At 33.5% G+C, this 24615-nt stretch overlaps 1 protein-coding gene across 2 annotated transcripts in view; it reads right to left on the bottom strand.

Annotated features, from left to right (window-relative positions):
* SLIT2 (slit guidance ligand 2) overlaps positions 1–24615 on the bottom strand; it is a 377295-nt gene that overhangs the window by 111843 nt on the left and 240837 nt on the right. For both annotated transcript variants that reach the window (XM_003927471.4, XM_003927474.4), the window contains exons 10-11: positions 5141–5212; positions 4581–4652 (exon numbers count right to left, since the gene is read on the bottom strand). In XM_003927471.4, the coding sequence (XP_003927520.1) occupies positions 4581–4652; positions 5141–5212 (144 nt within the window). The remainder of the gene's footprint in view (positions 1–4580; positions 4653–5140; positions 5213–24615) is intronic.

Raw genomic sequence — 24615 nt, 5'->3', positions numbered from 1 at the left:
GCAGTTCTTCTACCTGCTGCTGTAAGGAAGGACAACAATGTTAAACACAGTTTAGTCCTTGTGAGGTTCAGCATTAGGACAGTAAGAGGAAGCGATAGCTGATGACTGGTTTTTGAGCTCTCCCGCTCTTACTGAAAGCTGACAGAAGACAGAACACTACTGAAGAGAAACAAATGCCCCAAATAGCAACCTATGAGATGACTATCATGAAAAAGTTGCCACGGGCAGATACTTTATTATTCAAAAAAATGTCAAGGAAGTTATACTTTTTTTTTTCAAATGTATACATTTGAAAATTATAACTCTAAGTAATTTTAGAAGAGTACAGTAAAGATAAAGCAGGAGACAAAACAGAGATGCTACCTTTTATTTTTCATTGAAAACCTGTAGTAAAATGCAAGACACTAGGCAGGAGAGTTAACAGCAGTTTAAGAAAAGGCTGCCGGAAACCTAAGTATAGTTTCACTGTGAACCCCTGTGGAATTTGGGAGCTAGTTAAGGAAAAAAGGAAATTAGAGTACATGAATTAAAATAGTTTATAAAGGGTTAATGAAAAAAATTGGAAAAGAGAAAAATCATATATTGAAGACCTTAGACATATAGAAAGATTCTCTGGAATAACTGAAATCCAGAAACATACAAATTGCTTTGTAATAAGAGATGAATTTGCCATGGCCATACCTATTATCTCTTGATATTTACTCTATACTTTAACAAAGCCAGCAGGGAAGTAACTTTATCCTCATTTCAGAGAGGAAAGTACTAACACTCGGGGAAATTCATAACTAGTTCAGCCTCTAGGTAGAAAGTACTGGAGCCAGGATTTGAACACAGCCATCTAGTGTCCTAAAGGTGATATGCTTAGCAGTATGCTACACTGATACTACTATTAAAATGTTTCGTTAATATAGAAGGAAGTTTCCAAGTAATAAATATAAAACAATAAAAACTGTTTATAGACAATGCTAAAAACACTAGTATGCTGAATTATTAAGAAATTATTCCAAATATTATAGAAATTTTAATGATGTCACATTGAAAGAAATTTTAAAATCCCTGAAGATAAAATGACATGATGAATCTTTGCTTTTGAAAGATGTTTTGTTAATAATCTATTGCATATTATACTATGTAATATATTAATATAAAATTACCATTTTATATAATACATAATAAAAATAAATGGTAATGTTAATAAAAAATATGATATAGTATTTTGTAGTAGAAGAAGCCTTAAAGCACATTAGGTAAATCAAGTCCACTTGTCTCTAAGAGATGCAATTTTGGTGATTAAATAACCTAAAATTTTTATTTATTTATTTATTTATTTTTCTGAGACAGAGACTCACTCTTGCCCAGGCTGAAAGGCAGTGGTTCAATCTTGGCTCACTACAACCTCTGCCTCCCAGGTTCAAGCAATTCTTGTGCCTTAGCCTCCCAAGTAGCTGGGATTACAGGCATCTGCCATCACATCTGGCTAATTTTTGTATTTTTAGTAGAGAAAGAGTTTCACTATGTTGTCCAGGCTGGTCTCAAACTCCTGACTTCAAATGATCCTCTTACCTCGGCCTCCTGAAGTGCTAGGATTACAGGCAGGAGTCACCACGCCTAGCCAAAATTTTTATTTTTAAAGTAAAATGCAGTAGAGGTACTTGGCATCACATCACCTTTAAATATTTTCATGTTTTTAGCAAACGTAGTGATTAAGTTAATCTGGCTATATTCTTGAGTACAGGTCTAGAAAGGTATGGTATTAAAATATCAGGTGTAAGTGAAACTTGTAAGCAAAAATTTTATTTAAATAAAAAGAGGTGTTACTTTGTACTTGCATGGCTTTTGTAGTAAACTACATACTCCCAAGTTTTAACTCCCAGTCACTATCAGGATCTCCAGCACAATTCTTTTCTGGAAAACCTAGCTTTCACTGGCTTTCCTTCCCCACACTAATTATGGTGTCCCAGACCTGAAGTTACCAACAATTGCATTCTCTTCATTATTTCAGTTTCAAGCATCCGTTTCTGCCCAGTCTCAAAGAGATAATATTTTTTGCTAAATCTTGAAACATCAGGCATACTCATGCTGAAGGTCCTCAGTATTTAACTGTTCCCTCTGTCTTGAATGCCTTTCCTCTATATATCTGCACTATCTGCACAGCTCAATTCCATAGCTCGAATCTTTAGATCTTTGCTCAGTATCACCTTTTTGGCAGGTCTTTGTTGATCATCCTATTTAAGGTTTTAGCCTACCCCCAGCCACAGCATTCCTTATCTCTTTTTCTGTCTTTATTTTTATTCCCTGCATTTTCATCTACACATAGATGTAATACTATAAATACATGTAAATTTTATGCATATTAGAGGTTTGCCCATTTATCTAGTTTATCACTGGTCTCTTCCACGAGGCAAGGATTTTTGTGCTCTGGTCACTCGGCATCCCCAGAGCCTTTACTACGGCTTAGTGCATAACAGGGCCCAATGCCTTTCTTTTGAACATATTAAGTGTGGTTCAATGAAGAAAAGAGTTATTGTAAATATGTGTAGTTAAGTACTTTATGGAGGGGAAAAAAGTTAATCTTTGGAAAGTGAACTCAAATGGTGAACATAACCAGGAAAATGATACGTGTTATAATGCTTGGGCTTTCTCTAAGATAACTCAGTTACTTGATTATCTTCTAATTTATTTGTTTTCCAATATTATGCAGCTTTTCCAGTTTTGGCAAACAGTTTATATTCTTCCATATATTGCTACATTGTGAACTGGAAAACCCCAGTGACTTAACTCCCTGACTCAACTGCATTTTGCTTTATCCACAAGTAAAGCTTTTCTATGGCCTTCTAAAATAACAGTGTGCATGAGTGCTCTCATCACAAAGCCTTAGATTTCAATGTAGCAAGCATGTTATTTTACCTGTGTTAGCAAATAGAAAAATGAGTGACAACACATTATTTTAGTGTTTATATAGATTACATAATTCATAATAATTAATTACAGGAACCTTGCTGATCAACATAACGTAATTTATTGAGAGAAGTAACAATTATAATAGGCTGTTCTATTTATAATTTACTTTTAAATTTCTTTTCTTTTAATTCTCACGAACACAGATGTATCAATTAACATTATTAAGGCAAGAGCTTAATATCAAACTCTACAAGCAAGCAGATGTAAATAAGAATTTCTCACTGATTTCTCTTCTTCTTGACATTTAATGGTTATCTTTGAGTACCAAAGATGTGCAGGATCAGGAACTGATAAACTGATATGCTGATTTGCCTTTTGTCCTTCTGTATGGTGGGGAGGTTGGCAATGTTTACTCTGGATAGTACTACTGTTCAAGACGGTACTGATAGTACTTTATGGACAATCTGACCAGGTGATCTGAGTTCTACCTTGAACTTAAGTTAGTTTAGAACCTGACAGTACAGCCTGAGTGCAATACATGACTACACTCTACATTTTCTGCCAACAATTGTTCCTTTAAACTTGTGCTTCTTCTAGTTAAAACCTTCCAAGACAAAACCAAGCAAAAGTGAACCCAAGCAGATACTGCCATTTAACAGTTTTCCATTTTCCTTTTTAATGAAAATCGTAGTTTTTTTTTTTTTTTTTTTTTTTTTTTTTTTTTTTGACAGATTAACATAGCAACCTGAACACCCATGTGCCCAGATGATCACTCTAATCCAGTTCTCCCCTTGGAAAGAGTGCCAGCAAGTTGTTCCACAAACTCCAGGGGTTTATCTGGGTCTCGCACATGTGTATCCTGGCATTCTCACTGGCTACCCCTGACCTCTGAAATCTGAAAGATTTCAGCAGGAATTGGCATCAATAAGAACCCTTCTCTGAGTATTACCTCTTTAAAAGTAAAAACGTGCTGGCTTCCACTTTCAAATGTTAAAATCTGATCTAAAGATTACTTGGTGGACTTTCGAAGATTTTTCACAAAATCTGATTTAAAGGTTAGTTGGTGGACTTTTGAAGGTTTTTTTGCAAGTGTGAAGTAATATTAATGACAGCCTCTATACACTTACTTTCAAACTTCTTTAATTTACATAGCTATCTTTTTGAGGTTCTCTTGACATTAAAAAGCTGTCATATTTTAAAATCTTTGTTCTTTGAGAGATTTAAAGCTTACTCTTTTAGGAAAGTACTAAGGTGATGAAAAGGAGCAAAGGTTTCCTCTCAGTGGTCATCTTCAACTGTTCTCAGCAAGACTTTGTTTAGCATTTCTAAGGAGATGATACTGTTCCCAGACACTAGCGATATGCTTTCCAAAATAAATATATATATTTTTTCTTTTAGAAAGAAAAGAATTGTCACAAAGGGATCTGATTTTTGCCCTCCCAACCATAAAATTATCAGATCATAGAATATACACCCCTAAGAATTGGCTAATTTTAGTGATGGGTAGCGGTCCTCCATAAAAATAATGGGATCCACTAGTGATGAATAATAATTAACATTATTAATAACTCATTATTCATAATGAAAACCTGAGAGCATTTCTTAAACCCCAATTTTAAAAATGTAGCCACTCTTTGCTGTGACTTCTGTTTTTCTTCAATGACACAGTGAATACTTACAGTGAATTCAGAGAGCGTAGTCCTTGGAAAGCATCTGGTGCAAGCTCAGAAATCTGATTATTGCTCAGGTCACTACGATCAGAAATAGGGTTAGGTTACATTCAATAGAATGTCAGTGAGATTTACTGTGGAAAAAGCTACATATGACGTTTAAATGTTGGTTTCATACTTATCAATACATGTACAAAATGTGCAACATTTAACATCTGAAGGATCCTAAATTTAAAAAAGAAATTATACTTTTAAAAATAACCATTGTCTACTTTCCTATATAAGATGCATGTCTTATTTTTGATAATAGAACACCTGAATAGATGCAAAATATATTGACTATAATCATTCACATTTGTGTGAATCAATTTGCTAAATTACAGAGACCTTTAACAATTACATAGTTTAGATATTAAGATTGAGATATTATTCCAAAACCAATAATCAGTCACATCACTTAATATTTAAGCTATCAAACATTTACATACTCATACTTAGGTTTCTTTGCATAGTCACATGACCTGTATAATTTTTAAAATTACGTATATTGTAGAATATGGTTCACTCACATTCTTCTAAGCTTTTTATATGGTGAGAAAGCTCCAGGAGGGATGACTTTGATTGAGTTCTGTTCCAAACGTCTGCAATAAAAAATTCCAACTTTTAAATGGAAATGCTAACTTTCAGACATGTTTAATTCAAGCTCAGTATTCATGTCAAGAAGCTGATATTCTTCATGAGTGATGTATTTTTTCCTTAAAAATAACTACTAAATTTAATTTGGTTGTCCCTAAATGTGAAGCAAATTCAGATTAAAAACAATGAAATTATAAAAATAATTAAAATGTTCAGATTTTTAAGTACTACACATTCATCAATATTTAAGTCTGGACTTTGTACAAAGAAATAATAACTTTAAGAAACTAACTTAGGAGTACATTTTAATCACCTTAATGTAAGTAAGAGAAATAGGTAGAAATGCTGAATAGCTCTATTACATATTTTAGATACAAACATAAGTCTTCCACAAAGAAAATTACTGTTGAATATTAAATTTTATAAACCTTTCATTTCCTCTACAGAAAGCATATTATAGGTTAAAAATAATTTTATACTCACAAAATTAATTTTGAAGTTTCTTATGAAGCAAAATGTTAAATTCTAAATCCATATATGCTACAGATATTTTCAGCAAGACAGTCTAGACTTTGGATTCATTATGTGAATGTTTCACATAAAACCACTGCAGCAAAGTGCATTCAAGCACAACTGAAGTATTTTTATGGTATACTAAAATTGCAAGTTGAAAATAACTCTGAAATCATCTACTCTGTGGTCCCGCTAACAGAGAAAGACAAAATTTTACCCACCTAGCTATGAAACACACAAAGAAGTAGATTTCATGAAGTCTTTTAATAAATATATTAGTCTATCAAAAAACATGTTGCCTCTCAGCCTCTTTTCTCTTCAAATAACCATTGTTATGATAATTTCCCATCCCCTTCTCCTCTGTTCTGCTTTGTCTCCCAAAGATCTGACTCCAGTGAACCATGTATCCCAGGCTCACTTGCCAATAGGCTACTGTGAGATTTGCCAATGACAGACACTGGTAGGGTGGTGAAGGGTCGGGGTGGAGAAGAAGCCACGGTATTTCTTCCCTTCTCTGTCTCAGGGGATGTCCACAGCAGTGGTCTCGTCTCCTTCCTAATTTTGGTTTTGCTGGGGCCACCTCCTAATTTTGTAAATTACCACCTTCTTCTTTGTAGCCCCGGAGTGGTAGTAGTTTTTTCTCTATTACCTTCCTGCAACTGTTTAGTCCATTCTCTGTATTAAATCCCTTGTTTTTCAATAGAAAAATAGAGTTCATTTTCAAGAGGAAAATAAAAACCACCTAGCATGAGCTCCACCTCCTGCCTGGATTTGAAAAAAAATATGCATATGTATGTATGTATATATACATATGTGTATATATTTAAATATATATTAAATACAATGACAACATATTGACCATATATGTGTCATAAACATCAATTCATTTTTATTGAATGTTGGTAATACTTCAGCACACACAGGCCGGGCTTGGTGGCTCATGCCTGTAATCCTAGCACTTTGGGAGGCTGAGGTGGGTGGATCACCTGAGGTCAGGAGTTCAAGACCAGCCTGGCCATCATGGTGAAATCCCATCTTTAAAAAAACAAACAAAAAAAACAGGCCAGACGCAGTGGTTCACGCCTGTAATCCCAGCACTTTGGGAGGCCAAGGCGGGTGGATCACGAGGTCAAGAGATCGAGACCATCCTGGTCAACATGGTGAAACCCCATCTCTACCAAAAATACAAGAAATTAGCTGGGAATGGTGGCGCGTGCCTGTAATCCCAGCTACTCAGGAGGCTGAGGCAGGAGAATTGCCTGAACCCAGGAGGTGGAGGCTGCGGTGAGCCAAGATCGCGCCATTGCACTCCAGCCTGGGTAACAAGAGTGAAACTCCGTCAAAAAACAAACAAACACTCTTTAGCACACACAGCCACAAACACGTAACATTTAATGAAAATAAACTCAAAACAAACAACTTATCCCTAGGACATTAAATCAAATTGCCAAATTTTGGTCTTTTCTGATTTCAAAGCCCTCTCACAGGGCCATGGTTTTTCTTCAACAGTATCAGGGTTCACTCTCTGACCTCTTTATTTCACCATTCAATAGGTTTCCTCAGTTTTCATTGCTTTTAAATTCACTGTAGCATTTGAAATTACTATCATTTTTCCCTTTGATGAGACATTCTATCTCTTTGGTGCTTACTGTACTTGGAAAATGTAAAAATATGTTTAAAAACCTAAATCCATAATGCACCACTCAGATCAGTGAGTTTTACTTTAGTGTTTTTTTTTTGCGTACACATTTATTTTATATAATTGAAGTATTACTGCATATAGAATTGGGTGTATTGTCTTTATACTTAATATCATATCATACATGCATTCCTATATCATTAAACATTTTAGAAGACATTACTTTTAATGCCTTTATAATGTTGCATTATTGAGACACATCCCATTTCCTTAATTCTTTTTTTTGACATGTATGTTAGTGATACTTTCATACTAGTATTAATATTAATAATGCTTAGTTATTTTAAGACAATGAAAGCATAGCTTCCTTTTAAATCCTTTCTTTATTTTCTTAGGTATCATGAGTTTTGACTTTTCCTATATACCCAAGGACATCCTCTTAACTCCTCTGTTCCTATTTCACTGTATTCTATTCATTTTCACATATCCCTGCTCGTTGGGTTCTTGGCTCCTAATAGGCAGATTTATTCCAGTAGACTGTAAATAAACTGTCTGAAGAAAATATGACTTTTTTTTTATCTGTATTATTGATCTAGGTCTTAACAAAGGGATTTTTTTTCAACAGCTTTAAATGTAGTGAAAGACATTTAAATCATTTGCCTGTTACTTTATTGATTAGAATATTTTGATTGATGGTTTAAAAAAACACCTCATTTTGGCCTTTGTTCATTCTTATAGTAAAATTTTAGGTTTAAAATCTAAGCAATAAAAATGCAGAGAAAATGAGCTATAGATGGAATAATATTGATTGGTTAGAAGGCTCTTCATATCCTAGCCAATTAAATATCATTTCAATGTCTTAAAGATTTGCTCACAATAACATGATGCTGAGAAAAAAAATTAATAATTCTTAGTGGCTAGTAGATTTCTTTTAATAGAATTGCAAAGCTAGTTCATATACTACTTTTCATAGATATTATTTCAGGTTTTTGGAAATAATCTAAAGAAACCAGTAATCATTAACTCATTCATTAATTCACCCTATAAATATTTAATGTCTACTCTGTACAAAATATTATACTATATAACTAGAATTCAATGATTATCAAAAAGCAGACACGTTCATACATTTGTGAAAGTTTTATTGATAAGCAAACTAATTTTGCAGTTAGATTTCCCAACAGTTTCTCCAGTATAAGTATTTTTTTATGCAGCACAGAGACTTCTGAAAGGTCAGTAACCTTAACTCACAAATGTGGCCAAACAAATTCTGTCATTTAATATAACTGAAGATTTTCCTTGGACATTTAAAAAATCATTTATTATTTTAAAGTCTCAAACTAGAATACTCTTAAAGATCACTAATTTTTCCAATGACACTCAAATATATGTTATGATAATTTCTGTAATTAGTCTACAACTAATTTCACTGATTGTAGCAAAAAAAAAAAACCTAAAGTATAAAATAAATTAGGTCTTTGTTTTGTGAAAATGCATATTCAAAAAGTTATAAAACAAAGAGGAGCCATGATGAAACGGTATTATATTTTTATATGCAAAAATAATACTTCAGACACATTAGAGTGATGCTGCACGTATCATGTGTTACTGTTATATGCCATGACATGATCTTCTCATTGCACACTATTTGATTTACATGTACAATGACATGTACCAGGACATGTAACATGGATTTGTTTACTTTTATTCATTTATCTGTTTATTTTCAATCTTGTTCCCAAAAAAGTATTTGAAGCAGAGTTTAAGTTGTTATTGACACTGACTCAGCATCTAACTGGTTTTTATTGTACTGCCTCAGCAGTAAAGCAAAACATAATTGCATCCTTCATTCAGAGGGACAGATTCTTAAGCAGAAAAACATTCTACCATGGACAGATGTCAAACAATAAATTTTAATATATTACAAAATGTCTTTTGTGTCTTCTTTAGTGGACAAACAATTAACTAATTTGTACTTATTGTAAACTTTTGGGTCTTTAGAACAAAGGGGTTTTCTTTTTCATTGTAAGAACTTTTAGAATATATTTGATAAACTAAAGCCAACACATATTTCAAATGATGTCCTTTGTCCTACAAAAAGAGTAAAAGATACTTAAATCAGATTATAAAAAATGAAGAAGAGAAATACTGTAGTTTTTAGGTTGAGGTAAAAAGAAAGGGCAAATAAAATTCACATTTTCTAGTGTTGCTGTCCTGTAATCTGTGCTTTAATTGAATAGACGCAGCTGAATTTTATAGAGTGCAAATTTGAATCCATTGTTCCATAAAGAACCTAATTAACAACATTCCAGGATTACAAAAATAGATCGTATAATGGCTAAGATATATTTGCATGCCATGGATAAAATCTACCATAATTAAGAGATTTTCAAACAGTCCTTCAGAGAAAATTTAGAATTGTGGGTTTCAAAGTAAAAATAGATTTACAAAGTGAATAGAGGAAGAAAATACTGTAAACCACAGATTACAAGAAAGAATTTTCCACAAAAAAGGCACCAGCACCTTTTTTCCCACATAATTTATGTAGATGATTGCATAACATTCTATCACTATATGTGTTTGTGCGTTTACATACATACGCACATGAAACCAAAGCAATGGCTATTACCACTCTTTCAAACATAGAAGGAAATTTTAGTTACATGCTCAGTACACGAGAAGAAGACACTTTTCTAATTGCATCAATAAAAATAACTCAAAAGTGTGTTTATCCAATAAACGACTTCTCTCCATTCTGTCCCCGCATCTACATTTTTTTTCTTTTGCTCTCTAATTACTGCTACTTCATTATACATGTTTTCATGCCTTTAAAGTTCCTAAAGAATGAACTACAAACGATATATAACACTTTCTGGTGACGATTTCAAAGAATATAGAAAATAAAAAATCATGAAATATCCATCTGCTTTAATACGCAAGACCCTTATAACATGTCAGTTACGGGCAGGTATCTTTTAGCCCAATGAGGTCTAATTCCGCCACTTGTGGACTGATGGGCTCTGTAACACATAAAATACTCTAGTGGTTTTCAGTGAGCAAATCTTCAGTAAACAACATGCAGTGTGTATGACTCGGCAATTAAAAAACTAGTTCTAAAGACATTTACAAGACATTAAACAGTATTAGCACTTTAAATGACACTTTCAGCTCTCTAGCATTCAATTCTTAGACATTATTTTCAATGTTTTAAAATAGTGTTATTTTGACAAACTATATAAAATAACATCCACATGTCAAATCTTAAACAGCCATCCTCAAGAGATATTTCTACACTTTATAGATATACACCGAATTTTTCAAGGTATGACATTTAGTGATTAAAGTATGAGCTTTGCACTTATATAGACTTGGACTAAATTCTGGATCTGCTGCTGATGAGCTCTGTTGACCTTACAAAAGCTATTTTCTTTCTCTGTGTCTCAGTTTCTCCTCCTGAAAAATGGGAAGTATAGAACTTACCATAAATGTTTTCTAAAAATTACATGAGATCTAGAAAAAAATATGGTATTTCATTTCTTGTACAAAAATAGTGAAATAATAAAATACATATATATACACACAATAAAAAATATAATATATAGTACAATATATTAAATAATAAAAAGTCTACAGCAAATACAGTAGTCTCTCTCCCCTTATCCAAAGGGATACATTCCAAGAACCCCTGAATGTCTCAAACTGCAGACTGTACTGAACTCTATATACATTGCTTTTCTCCCTGATATAACATACATGCCTGTATAAACATACAGGCCTATGATCAAGTTTAATCGAAGAGATTAACAATAGCAATAAAATATAGTTAGAATAATATATTATAATACAAGTTATATGAAATGTGGTCTCTTTCTCAAAATACAGTAATATTTTCAGACTGAGGTTCACCATGGGTAATTGAAATCATGGAGATCAAAACTGTGGCTGAGGGCAGACTACTGTACAGTCATACCCCCACACCCCCATACGTACATTATATAAATAATGAAATAAATGTATATATAAATCTCACGCAATTTGATTTTTAGTGTGAAATAAATATATATGGTTCCGCATCATGTTTTTAAACAAATTAGCAGTCCAGTTTTGAAGATAACTCAGTAACTGTATATTAAACACATTCACACATACGTCATTCACATTGAAGCTGAAAAAATATAACTGGTTGCAATCTCTGTGATCAACAGGATTAAAATTTAGCACTATCTGTAATTTGGGGACTGCCTTAGAAACACAAAGTTTTTATAATACCCAGTAAAATATGTTTTTGGATTGATTGTGTCTGTAATGCACAGCCCAGATGCTGATTATACATGGCAATAAAACTGACAGTTCTTTGCATTTTCTCCATCTGCTTTTAACATAAATGGCAAAAACAGCTGCCACAGAATAGAGCAGAGTCTTAATGGGGTAAGGGGAGGGGAAGCAGAATGACTGTAGCTTCTGAATCACAAATTGTCCTCTGTAGCCAACACATTCTCCTCATAGGTAAGACTGGGCCATCATTTGAAAAGGAGGAAGATAATATTCCTTTCCTTTGATGTTAAGGATTATCTTGCCTATTATATATAATTGTTAAGCAAGTACTTTTTATTTTTGGATGTTACTTCCAACTTTAGCAGTAAATCATGACATTAAATCTTTCATATATTCCTACATAAAATGCTCCAACATATTTTAGCCTATAGAATTATTTGTTTTGTAACTGCAGTCTCCAGAACTTTGGAAATTAATAAATATCTTCAGCAGCTTAGTGAATACTGGCCTCTAGAGCAACATACTTCGCATATAGCTAGAATTTTTGCCTTAGGATTGTGTCCATACTAATTGTTCTTAGCAATTTCTGCCTTGGGATTACTTGTTTCTCAAAAGTATACATTTTCAAATTTTATTTTACATTTTGTGATGTCATTCTAAAATATATTCCCGAGTGTAAGTTCAATTGATGTTTTTATAGTAGAGAAATGCCTCATTTTCCATTTGGTCTTTAAGCATTTAAAGTAAGACAAAAATATCTGTGTGTGCACCTTCTGAATGTGTGTTAAAATTTTCATGCATGTATTCACAAGGACACATAGTCAAATACAAAGATATACTCAAATATGCAGCCAAACGGTGTAGACTCAGGAAAAACATGGGTTTAGGCACATGGCCCACAGATTTCAGTGGGATAGAATATGTCACTACCATTACGTTTTCATATATGATTTTAAAAATCAACCCGAGAAAGAAAAAATGCTTGGAGGTTTTGTTGTTTTATTTCTCATTAATAACTAAAAATTTTAGACACTTACTATGACTTAGGCACTGAGCTAACTCTCCCTCTTGCTAATCATTTTAGTTTTAAAAACATTACAAAAATCATCTTTCTGTATCACTTGTTTAACAGTATTATTCAATAAGCAGTCAGTAGTTTTCATTATTTTCCACTCCTGCACTGAGTTATTCTCCACATTATCCATCATCTTTTCCCTAAAGTTTAAATAACGCTGATTACCAGTAAATATGAACTATATAATTTTTCACCTGTCTTTCTAGCTGATTAACCATCAATCTATAACATAATTGCCAAAACGCAAATGACACTTCTACTAATTATGAGAATAAATAACATTGCGATTATGCCCAAGATGTCTTCATTCTTATGTTAGAGTCTACACCAGTCTTATTTGACATTTGAGGAGGCCTCCATTTTTTTTTCCCATAGAAGTTTTAGGGGAATCAACTGCATGAGCCCTAGAGCCACCTCTTAAAATAACTTCCCATCACTATCTGCTGCTAGATCTGCCTTCATTATCCCTTACAGGGTTTGTTGCTGTTGCATTCTCAGTGGGCTCCTTTCCTTCAAACCACCCTCCACTCTATGTTAGAGTCATTCTTCTATCAAAGAAATCTAATCTGTGGCTTACACCTGTAATTCTAGCACTTTGGGAGGCCGAGGCAGGTGGATCACGAGGTCAGAAGTTCGAGACCACCCTCACCAACATACTGAAACCCCATCTCTATTAAAAATACAAAAAAATTAGCCTGCATAATGGTGAGCACCTGTAATCCCAGCTACTCAGGAGGCTGAGGCAGGAGAATCACTTTAATTTGGGAGGCAGAGGTTTCAGTGAGCCAAGATAACGCCATTGCACTCCAGCCTAGTTGACAGTGCAAGACTTCTTCTCAAAAAAAAAAAAAAAAAAAGGAACCTACTATGCTACTACTTGCTATAAAATTTCCCTCATATTCTATTGTCATCAGGACATCTCTTCTTCCAGATTTGGCTTCCACTTTACAGTCTAAAAACTGCAAATTTAAATTTTTCCAGAAACACACTACTCTGTCATTATCCTGGGACTTTGCACATGCTGCTTCTTATGTCAAAAAAAAGCCCTCAATTTCACTGCCTGCAAAACACATCCTAATTCCTGAAGATTATTTGATTCTCCAAGGCAGACCAAGGTAGCCCTCCCTTTTTGTTTTCTGTGCACATACATTTTGCTACTTATATCATTTTAAAAATCCTGTTTGTGGAAATCTTCAATTCTCTGCACTGTAAACATTTTAATGATTGGAACCGTCCCCTTTCATCCATAATGCCTGATGCAGATCGAGCACTCAGAAATGTTTGTTGAGTATGTAGCAGTACATTTTTAAAATGCTACTTTTCTATATGTCATTTTTGTGTTGAAATACTACTCATCAGATTCCTTGGGCATTTTAAGAGAAATCAGTTGGAGTTTCTGTCTGTCATTATTTTAATCTCTGTACTTATTTTAATATTTCTTTTTCTCCAATTTGTTTATAAGGTTACTATATTCATTTTTACTACTCAACTAATATTACAAAAGTTTGATTCCATCTTCTACATTTTTCCCTTGAGAAAGGTATCACATAGTTTTCTGCTTAAATTATCACACAATTTAACAAAAACACATGTACAGCATTTGTGTGTATGAGTATATGTATGTACAACATGAATGTTACCCAAATGACTTTCTGGGAAATTAGGTACAAGAAAGAAATAAGTTGTAAAAAATGAATACAAATGAAGAATTTCCTTATCATGAATACAAAGTCTTCATGAAAATGATTTCTCTGCACATAGTGAATATATGAAGCCTTTTGAAGATAATTTTTCTACTATTCTTTCAATAGTAGAATTCTTTCTGTTCTATCATTCCTTCAATGATAATTAGAGATTGCTCAAGATATGCATATACAATTAGGAATTTTACCAAAATAAAGATGCAAACACTCAAATGATTAGTAGTAAACTCAATAATGGCCTGTGGAACTACAAGTATGGTATTTTACATAATTTATTTTACACTATTTTGCTATGGAGCTATCAAAGTTGCTATAAGGAGTACACTGAGTGTGGCTACAGATAACTAAAAATTAACATGAGAAGCTGCCAGGTATAGTGGGTCAGATCTGTAATCTCAGCACTTTGGGAGGCCAAGGCAGGAAGATCACTTGAGCTCAGGAGCTCAAGACCAGCCCCAGCAACGAGGTGAAATCCCATCTCTACCAAAAAGACAAAAAATAGCCCTGTGTGGTGGCATGCACATGTAGTCCCAGCTACATGAGAGGCTGAGGTGGGAGGATTCCTTGAGCACTGGAAGTGGAGGTTGAAGTGATCTGAGATCGCACCACTGCTCTCCAGTCTAGGTGACAGAGTGAGACCTCAATTCATAATAAATAAATAAGTAAATAATAAAAAATTAACAGGAGAAGCTTGTTCTGTGGAACACTGTTTTGTATGCTGAGTAATGAGATATTCTGTGTCTGTAGGAAGCTAAAATATTTTCCCTTTTTCTGGGCTTATCTGATAAAATCATAAAATGAAAACTTGAGAAAATATATCCAAAAGAAAACATAATCCAAAAACACAAGGGAATAAAAATAATAATGAATGATATTTACATAAACAATTCTTTTATATAAAATGACATTATGACTACTAAACTCACACAAAAATAATCCAGAGAGGAATCATTGTGTTTTGTTTTTCTAATCATATATATTAGTACAGAATCAGAGATAAAATAATATTGACTTGTTTAACCCTAGGATTGTTTATTTAGTGACATTTCTAGGCACTATATTTGATACAGGAAACCTAGTGCTTTCAACTACATAGGAAATACCCAGGTAGTTTCTGATATTGTGAGGATCTAGAACAAAATTTGAAAACACAATTCTAATTGCCTACATTGGAGTGACAGCTTCTTATCTCAAACCAGGTTTTCATTTTAAAAAATAACACAACTATTTTCTATACTGCAAAAAATTAAAAAGATTTTACTAACCTTTAGAAGATGTATTTTACATAATTTATTTTACACTGTTTTGCTATGGAGCTATCAAAGTTGCTATAAGGAGTATGTACTATGTAGCTTCCTAAACAGTGTTTCCATGGGAATTAAGTGAAACAAACTAAAATGTCTGAAAAATTTTTTATCATAAAAAAGGTTTTTATTATGTATGATACAATATACTTTTAAAAAGTACTATTTCATCTATATTTTTAACAGACATAAAATATTTAAAGTGTTTTCATATTAGTTTGCCTGAAAAGCACTAAGTTATAAAAACATAAAATGTGAAGCCAAAGTAATGCTGTAGGCTAGCTAATTTGTGGGTGAGTTTGAAGTAGTAATAATATCAGAAAAGTATAAAACTTCAAAATGGTAACAAGTGCTCAGTGTGTTAAAAGTGCTCTAATAAAATTCTGAACTAAAGTAGAATTGCTCAAATTTTAACTTTAATAACATTTTCTAAATTTTGCCTATTTTCCATTGCATTTTATTATCCTTAAGTTGAATATATTTATGTCTTAAAATATTTTCACAATGAAATTCTTTCAAAGTGAAAACAACTGCACTTTAAAATTACCATCCTATTTGTTATTTAACAACACAAACTCAGAATATTGAGTATTTCTTTCACACCATGTTACATTTAAACATCGTATCATTTGCCTTACTTATTTTATCAATATTGTCTGAACAGTATTCAAGTTTATCTATACGTGCTGTAAAAATATTAGTCAGTGTGTATTGTATTAACATTTAGCAAAATTAAAATTACTAACCATTACACAACATGATAGATATTCTATTAGTTGAAATATTACTAAGTACATCTTAAACAATTAAAAATCCATACTTGATTTCATGAGTACTTGTAATTATTTTAAATCAGCCAGTACACAATAGGCTAAAGGCAAGTTGACCAAATCTAACTTCCATATCTTTACATTTAAAAATCAGATGAGTTTAAAATATGTGGATTCAAAATTGAGTATTATTTAATAAATTAAAGATCCAAAATTTTGACTAGGACAAATGCAGAAATAGCATGCGAAAAGAGTTAAGCATATATGGGAGGTAGTTATCTAAACAGAAATGAACAGAAAAAGACATTTTAAAAATTACGTTTGCAATTTATGCCTACAACAAAGAATACCCAGAATCTACAAGGAGCTCTAACAACTCAACAAGAAAAAACAAACAATTCCATTAAAATGTAGGCGAAGGACATAAGCAAGTATTTCTCAAAAGAAAACATATAAACGCCAAACAAACATTAAAAAAAAGCTCAACATCACTAATCATCAGAGAAATAATAGCAATTGTTAATAATAGCCATTCTGACTTGTGTAAGATGACAGTGTGGATGCAGAGGAAAGAGAATGCTTAATCACTGTTGGTAGGAAAGGAAATTAGTTCAACTTCAATCTCTATGGAAAACAGTACAGAGATTTCTCAAATAACTAAAAATAAAAGTATTATTTGAACTATCAATCCCACTACTGGGAATCTACCCAAAGGAAAAGAAATCATAATATAAGACACCTTCACTCATATGTTTATCGTGGTTTCATGAGTACTTGTAATTATTTTAAATCAGCCAGTACACAATAGGCTAAAGGCAAGTTGACCAAATCTAACTTCCATATCTTTACATTTAAAAATCAGATGAGTTTAAAATATGTGGATTCAAAATTGAGTATTATTTAATAAATTAAAGATCCAAAATTTTAATTATTGGATCTTTTTTTTTTTTTTTTTTTTTTGAAAGAGACTCTTTTATCGAAACATTGCACAATTTACATAAAGCAGCAGCATGATCAAGAATGGGGTGAACTGAAAGTCAGTTTGGCTGCATTAAGACAAACCTCGTCTCCCAATAAAAGCTATGACCCATATTGCCTATGGGACCTGGGGAATAGTAAGCACCACTTCTGGCTTCCTTTTATTAATATAATTCTTACCACTGAAAATAGCCACTATTTAGCTGAATTATCCATCAGACAACTGGAGCCAGAAGCTTCCACACTCTAGAATGTGAGCAATTTAACTCTTGCTGTATCACCCAGAAAAAAAGGTGGCAGGAATGGTGACAGAGAGGAGGAATCTCTGAGTTAGAACCTCAAGAGAGATTTAACATATGGTTAAATTTTAATTTAACTATATGTTACTCACAATAGCAAAGTCATGGAACCAATCTAAGCATCCATCAACGATTGAATAAAGAAATGTGTAACATACATGACATGGAAGACTATATAGCCAGAAAAATGAATGAAATCATGTCCTCTCCAGTAACATAGATGGAGCTGGAGCTCTGAAAAAGGCAGCCAAGAGTAAAGGCAGGAGGATGTAGGAGCAAACACGAGAAACCAAATTGTTATAACTTAGGTTCTTACTAAATATTCTCCATGATTCATGAAATTTCCACATAATGGTTTGAAAAGACAATACAGAAAGTCTATAAACAGACTGAAAAGAACTGGATATCCACTTTATAGCAATCTATCACATAGCATTCAAAATTTTATACCTCAAAAGGTGATCTAAGTAATTAATTCTGAACATTTGATACAGTCAGAATCAACTTGCTATTAATTATCCTGTCACCATAGACTAGATCATGTACAGACTCGAAGGAAGCTTTGTATCTATTGAAGAATAGGGTTTTCAACTAGCAGAGTTCCAAGCAGAAAAGTGCTGGGTTGACCCTAAGGCAGCTAACAGCTTTCTCTTTTACAGTTAAGTTTATCATATGTTATACATTCTACTTTCCTCCCTCTATATTTTCTTCATTAGTCCACATTACTTTGTCATATTTAAAAATTTTTTTTGCTATGAAGAATGGAAGCTTGGAAGGTCTCCAAATTGTGTGTCCAAGATCTTCTTCCCTGCTCCCAACACTGTCTTCCCCACCCACCGTATGCTAGGTATTGGGGCAGAAATGGTGAGGGAAATAGACATGATCTGCTCTTATCGAGATCATAATAGGAGAGTTTTACATTATTCCCAATGACAAATTAAACTGTGATAAGTGCTGCACAGACAGGATTCAGGGAAATAAGAGAACATTTAACAGAGAATAGGAAAAATGACATTATAGTAGTTATAGACATAAAGTAATATTAAGCAGCTCTCAGTTTTGCAAACAGTCCTGTATCTTAATGCGTCATCTTTCTCTCTGTTCACTCTAAGTTCTCTTCACAGGTAAGTTTCTTAAAGTTTCTCCTGTCCTTTTTGTCAGAGTATCAATCATTCTCTCTTCATGATTTTTAAAATTTTTCCTTTTATGATATTCCAAAAAGACCAAGCTATGCCTACCTCCTTTATAACTTGATTGAGGAAGGAACATGGGCTTGAGAGTCAAGGAAATGTATGATTGAAGCCATTTTGGCCACTTCACAATTGAAATTTTTTACAAAATTTCTAAGTTTTTTGAGCCTGTTTTTTTTTTTAAGTTTTTTTTTTTTTTTTTTTTTTTTTTTTAAACAACAAAGTTGTCAGACTTATAGGCTTCATTAGAGAGGGAATATGACTGTAGAGAAAGATGTCTAAGACATCTGTAAGATGATTAAATTAATATATCTCCATAATAGGGTACCTATTAAATGCTGGGCTCATCAGCTGAGAATAGAAAAGATCTAAGAAATGTTTAAAGAGTGAAATTCCAAATCAATATGCAGAACAGGGAAATTCAATGAATTTTTAGTATTCTAGACCCACTTTAGCCCATGCTATTAAAAATTCTATTCATTTACTTTTTCTCTTGCTGATTTTATACTTTGAAAGTACCAATTTGTCTACAGGAAGACAACAGGCTGCTCCTCTGGTTCTATTTGTTAAGTCTGGTTAATATAGCTTCATCTTTTCAGAGACAAACCTGCTCTGTTTGATTAATTTTTAATCTATCCATTCACCCAATAAATATTTATCAAGAGCCCACTATGTGCCAAGGTACTAGATTTTTTTTTTTTTTTTTTGGCTGGGTATTCAGTAGTGATAAGGACAGAACTGGTTCCTGCTTTCATAGAACTTTTATTGCAGTAGAGGAGATATATATATATATTTAACAATAAACACACAATACTATATAATTACAAATATGATGATTAGGAGCAGTCAAAAGCGGACTCTAACCTATAAACAAGAAGAGAAATCCTGCATTATGGTAAAATGATCAGTATAATGAGGCCTGTTGGAGAAAACCACCAGCCTTTACCTGACATACTTCTTCATTAGTTTTACTATTTTATTTAATTTCATAAATATCCTCATCATAGATCAATGAGAAGATCAAATGCGTATAAGCCAACACTGCAATCCAACTGCATTCCAACATTGCAGGTTCTCAATAAATGTTAGTCTCTTTCTATTATTCCTTCTACAAATTATTCTAATCTGACTTTAAAGGAATATTTTCCTTCTATAGCTTAATAAATAATTGTGTTAGCAAATAGCAGAAGTTCGAATTTGTAGTAGGAAACACAAAGCAGAAAAAATGCATCATTATTTTTTACTTAGATTTACAGGCAGTTGATCACTCCTATATGGCACATATATTTGTTCTGTTAGAAATATGTTACGAGGCAGTTGTAAGAATAAAAACATATCACACAGTAGAGAATCAAGCCCAAATTATTGAACGAAATATCTTACAACTTGCAATAAAGAAATTCCACTGACAATTTATGGTAAAATTCAGATATTAAAAAATATTTGAATAAAATGGGGGGAGTTCATAATTTTCAGTTCATCATGGAATAAAAACCTGCCATCTATAAAGATATTTTCACATTTAATAATCTTAGTGATGTTCTTTGTTCTTAGAAAAAATAAGGGTAATAAAGAAATTACTAAGCTAGTAAGTTATGCCACTGTAATGAATGAAAATGGAATTATTTTGTTGAGTTAAGGATCAATATTATTTATTACCAGATGCTCTACTGATAAAGCAGATAATGTAATAATCAGGGAAGTAAAATTCACCAGCGGTTTCACATCTCTCCTCATAAATTCAATTTATTGTAGCTTTACCTGATACACCAACTTCTCAGTATAGGCAAAGTCCATGGGGCATATTATTTAGTATAACTTTAATGCAAGTAAATTCCATCATTATACAAAATTTATAGAGCATACAAAGCAGAAGAAAATCACTATGATAAGAAAAATAGACTACATAAGAAAACCATTTTAAATGCCTCATATTGCTTTCAATATGTTATGCCTCCATCTTCTCTTCTCCTTTTATCAATCTGTAACAGCTTTTGGTTCCCCTTCCCTATGATCTGGATTTGATCAATTCTCTCCTGTGTCCAGATTGATCTTGCTCCCACATTTATCTTATTTAACTCTCACACTCTTGTTTCTTTCTAAACTCACTCTTTCTTTCTGACTTTCCAATGATGGCAGGTTTTTGCATCTTAGAATTAATCCAAACTTGTCCATTACAGAGCAACAATTGTCTTTTTCAAAAAATCCTTTCTCAGCCAAACTCCCTAAACTGCAGCTTATCTACTCTCGAGTATTAATCGATACTCCTTTTCTTAACACTCTGAAAGGTGGCTTATTGACCTACCACTCTATCAAAATGGAAACCTCTAAGAACAATGTGGAGGTCAAATTCCAAGACCTTCTCTCAGACCCCAGCTTGGTTAACTGGCAGCAAATATTGCCTCTGTAGATCATTTTTCCTAGAAGTCTCTTCCTCCCTCACCTATTGGAGCCCTCTGCTGCTTTTATTTAAGTTTTTGAGCTTCTCCTCTCTTACTCTCCTTTTCATCAGCCAGTTGATGGCTTTAAATATCGACTGTTTTTTATTATGTTAATTACTCCAAAATCTTTGCCTCGAGTCCTTATCTTGCTTGCTCCAACATTATTATAGTCTGTATTATTTTAGTACTTCTAAACGTATCACTGGTCCTTAAGTATTTCACGAATTGAGTTCACCATCATCTTCCTTCCCAGTTTTGGTCCTGCTCCTCACCTTCTTATATGCAATGATATAACCACAACCTCCCCATCCCTCACACTTGAAATGCGGGCAGAGTCTTCGGTTTATTTTTCTCCATTACTCCTTTATCTCATCAAATCCCAAATCCTATGAATTCTGTTCCTGCACTTGCTATCACAACTCTTTCCACATCGCCATTCCTACTGTTATTGACTAGCTTCTGCTCTTCTGACATCTCCCCTGGACCAAAGAAATAGCCCCCTAAGAGGCCTCCTGCCTTGCAATCTCCCCTTTTGTCAAATCACTGGGACACAGACATCAGACTATTCTAGAAAAATCAGATTAAAACTCCTATGTTCAAATGCATTCCAAATAAAGTCCAAGATACTTATATCAACATGACCACCCATGAATTGACTCCAGTTACATTTACAACTTATTTTCTGGTACTATCTCATATATCAAATATCACCCAAGCTGAATCCCTATTTGATCACATCTTGTACTTTCATTTCTACTGCCTGGCTCATGATGTTCGATTAATTCTGAAAGCCTTGTCCTCATTTCTGCAGTTTCATTCACTACCTATCTTTCAAGGTCTAGCTCAGTGTTATTTCTATACAAAGGCTTCCATGCTTGAGTTATTAATTATGAAATGATTACTATATGCTAAGCACACACAGCTCTGTGTGTTAATTATTTCACATCAAACTGACAACCACCCTTAGTTTTAGATGAGGATATAGGTTCTCAGAGGATATGTAACTTGTCCATGGTCTCACAAATAGAAATGATAGGTAAACCTGGTGTTCCAACTAAAACTTTCTGACTAGATAACTATTGTACCTTGCCCTCAACTTTATGCCCTTTGTAATACCTTGTACTTGATGTGTTCATCTCTTACGTTTTTCACTGTGTACCTCATTTAACAGTTTTCAATTTGCATGTCACATTGGCTAATCACTTGATGGAAGACCTCTGGAAAATTCATGGTGCTTTTAGATAGTAAGTAGTTATTTAATACATGTTTGTGCCTGCATAGATGACTACATATTTTCCTGATGAGAAAATTTACTATGTTATTCTACTCTCTACTTTATCACATCTAATATCTTCTGACCAAGCTTCAAGGTCTTCAGTGATCTGTACTTTTAAAATTAGATGGAGATGGCTGGGCGTGGTGTCTCATGCCTGTAATCCCAGCACTTTGGGAGGCTAAGGCAGGTGGATCACCTGAGATTGGGAATTTGAGACCAGCCTGACCAACATGGAGAAACCCCATCTCTACTGAAAATACAAAAAAAATAGCTGGGTGTGGTGGCACATGCCTGTAATCCCAGCTACTTAGGAGGCTGAGGCAAAAGAATCACTTCAACCCAGGATGTGGAGGTTGATATGAGCCAAGATCATGCCATTGCACTCTAGCCTGAGCAACAAGAGTGAAACTCCATCTCAAAAAAAAAAAAAAAAAAAAAATTAGATGGAGATGTGTTCTTTAGGGCATTATTTTTCATGATGCTTCAACATTAACCTATTATTCTAATTAGGTTCAACTATAATCTCTCAAACAGTGCCCACAGCCACCTCTGTTCTTTGCTGTCAATGTTTCTTTTTCAGGAATGTCACCTGTCTCTTCCCAAGTTGTAACTTATTCTTCTTTCAAAGTTCAGACAAAAAATACTTAAAGATGTCTTCTAGATGTAAGGTAATGTTCTATCAATTAAAATTTTGATGAGAATGATATTATTCCGTGTATACATTATTCAGTGTCAAATTTCCAGAATCTAGAATTCCTACAGACGTCCATTTCTTAAACTGCAAAGCTGTACGCACACTATTAAGCACATGGCAGATATTTTAAACTAATGGCAGTGGGTCCTGTAAACTAAGAGTATTCTCATATAAGGTATATTAGACAAATTACTTTATTGTAATTAAATGAATTGGTTAAAAATGAAATTTTTTTTTTAAAAAAACAGCTTTTTGGCCTACTACATAGGCTTATTCTAAGAAGTTATTCCTATTATTTTAACCAAAAACAATCCAAGATAACTTAATTTAGTTACAATTTAGAATTGGCCTATAAAATAGCTGGGTGTGGTGACTCACACCTGTAATCCAGGACTTTGGGAGGCTGAGGTGGGCAGATCACCAGGTCAAGAGTTCGAGACCAGTCTGGACAATATAGTGAAACCCCATCTCTACTAAAACTACAAACAATTAGCAGGGTGCTGTGGTGTGTGCCTGTAATCCTAGCTACTCTAGAGGATGGAGGCTGAGGCAGGAGAACTGTGTGAACCCAGGAGGTGGAGGTTAAAGTGAACCGAGATTGTGCCATTGCACTCCAGCCTCAGTGACAATGCGAACTTCATCTCAAAAAAAAAAAAAAAAAAAAAAAAAAAAAAAAAAAAAAAAAAAGAATTAGCCTCTAAAATAATAATATAATGAGTTGCATGGTTAAGAGGGGTTTTCTTAATGAATATTGAGGTAATGCTTTTCTCTAGTGCTTACTTTTCAAGACTGCAAAAGCATTCCATTTTATATCTTATGTGACCTTGTTTCATCTACATGACTTATACTTGGTGAGGATATAGAAACGCATTCACCAGCTGCACACAAAATATGTGTACACTTTCATCCTAGCTGGAAACCATCATTCTCAGCAAGCTAAAACAGGAACAGAAAACGCAAGACTGCATCGTCTCACTCATAAATGGGAGGTGAACAATAACACATGGACACAGGGAGGGGAACATCACATACCAGGGTGTGTCAGGGGATGGGGAGTAGGGGAGTAGGGTAGCATTAGGAGAAATACTTAATGTAGATGACAAGTTGATGGGTGCAGCAAACCACCACAGCACGTGTATACCTATGTAACAAACCTATGAGTTCTACGCATGTATCCCAGAACTTAAAGTATAATAATTAAAACCCAAAAAACAAAACATGTGTGCTATACTTTGTCATAAGAATTTAACT

The sequence above is a fragment of the Saimiri boliviensis genome, chromosome 3, assembly GCF_048565385.1.
Source record: "Saimiri boliviensis isolate mSaiBol1 chromosome 3, mSaiBol1.pri, whole genome shotgun sequence".
NCBI lineage: Eukaryota > Metazoa > Chordata > Mammalia > Primates > Cebidae > Saimiri > Saimiri boliviensis.
Note: the sequence above shows the minus strand (reverse complement) of the source record. Positions and strands in the feature narration are given on the sequence as shown.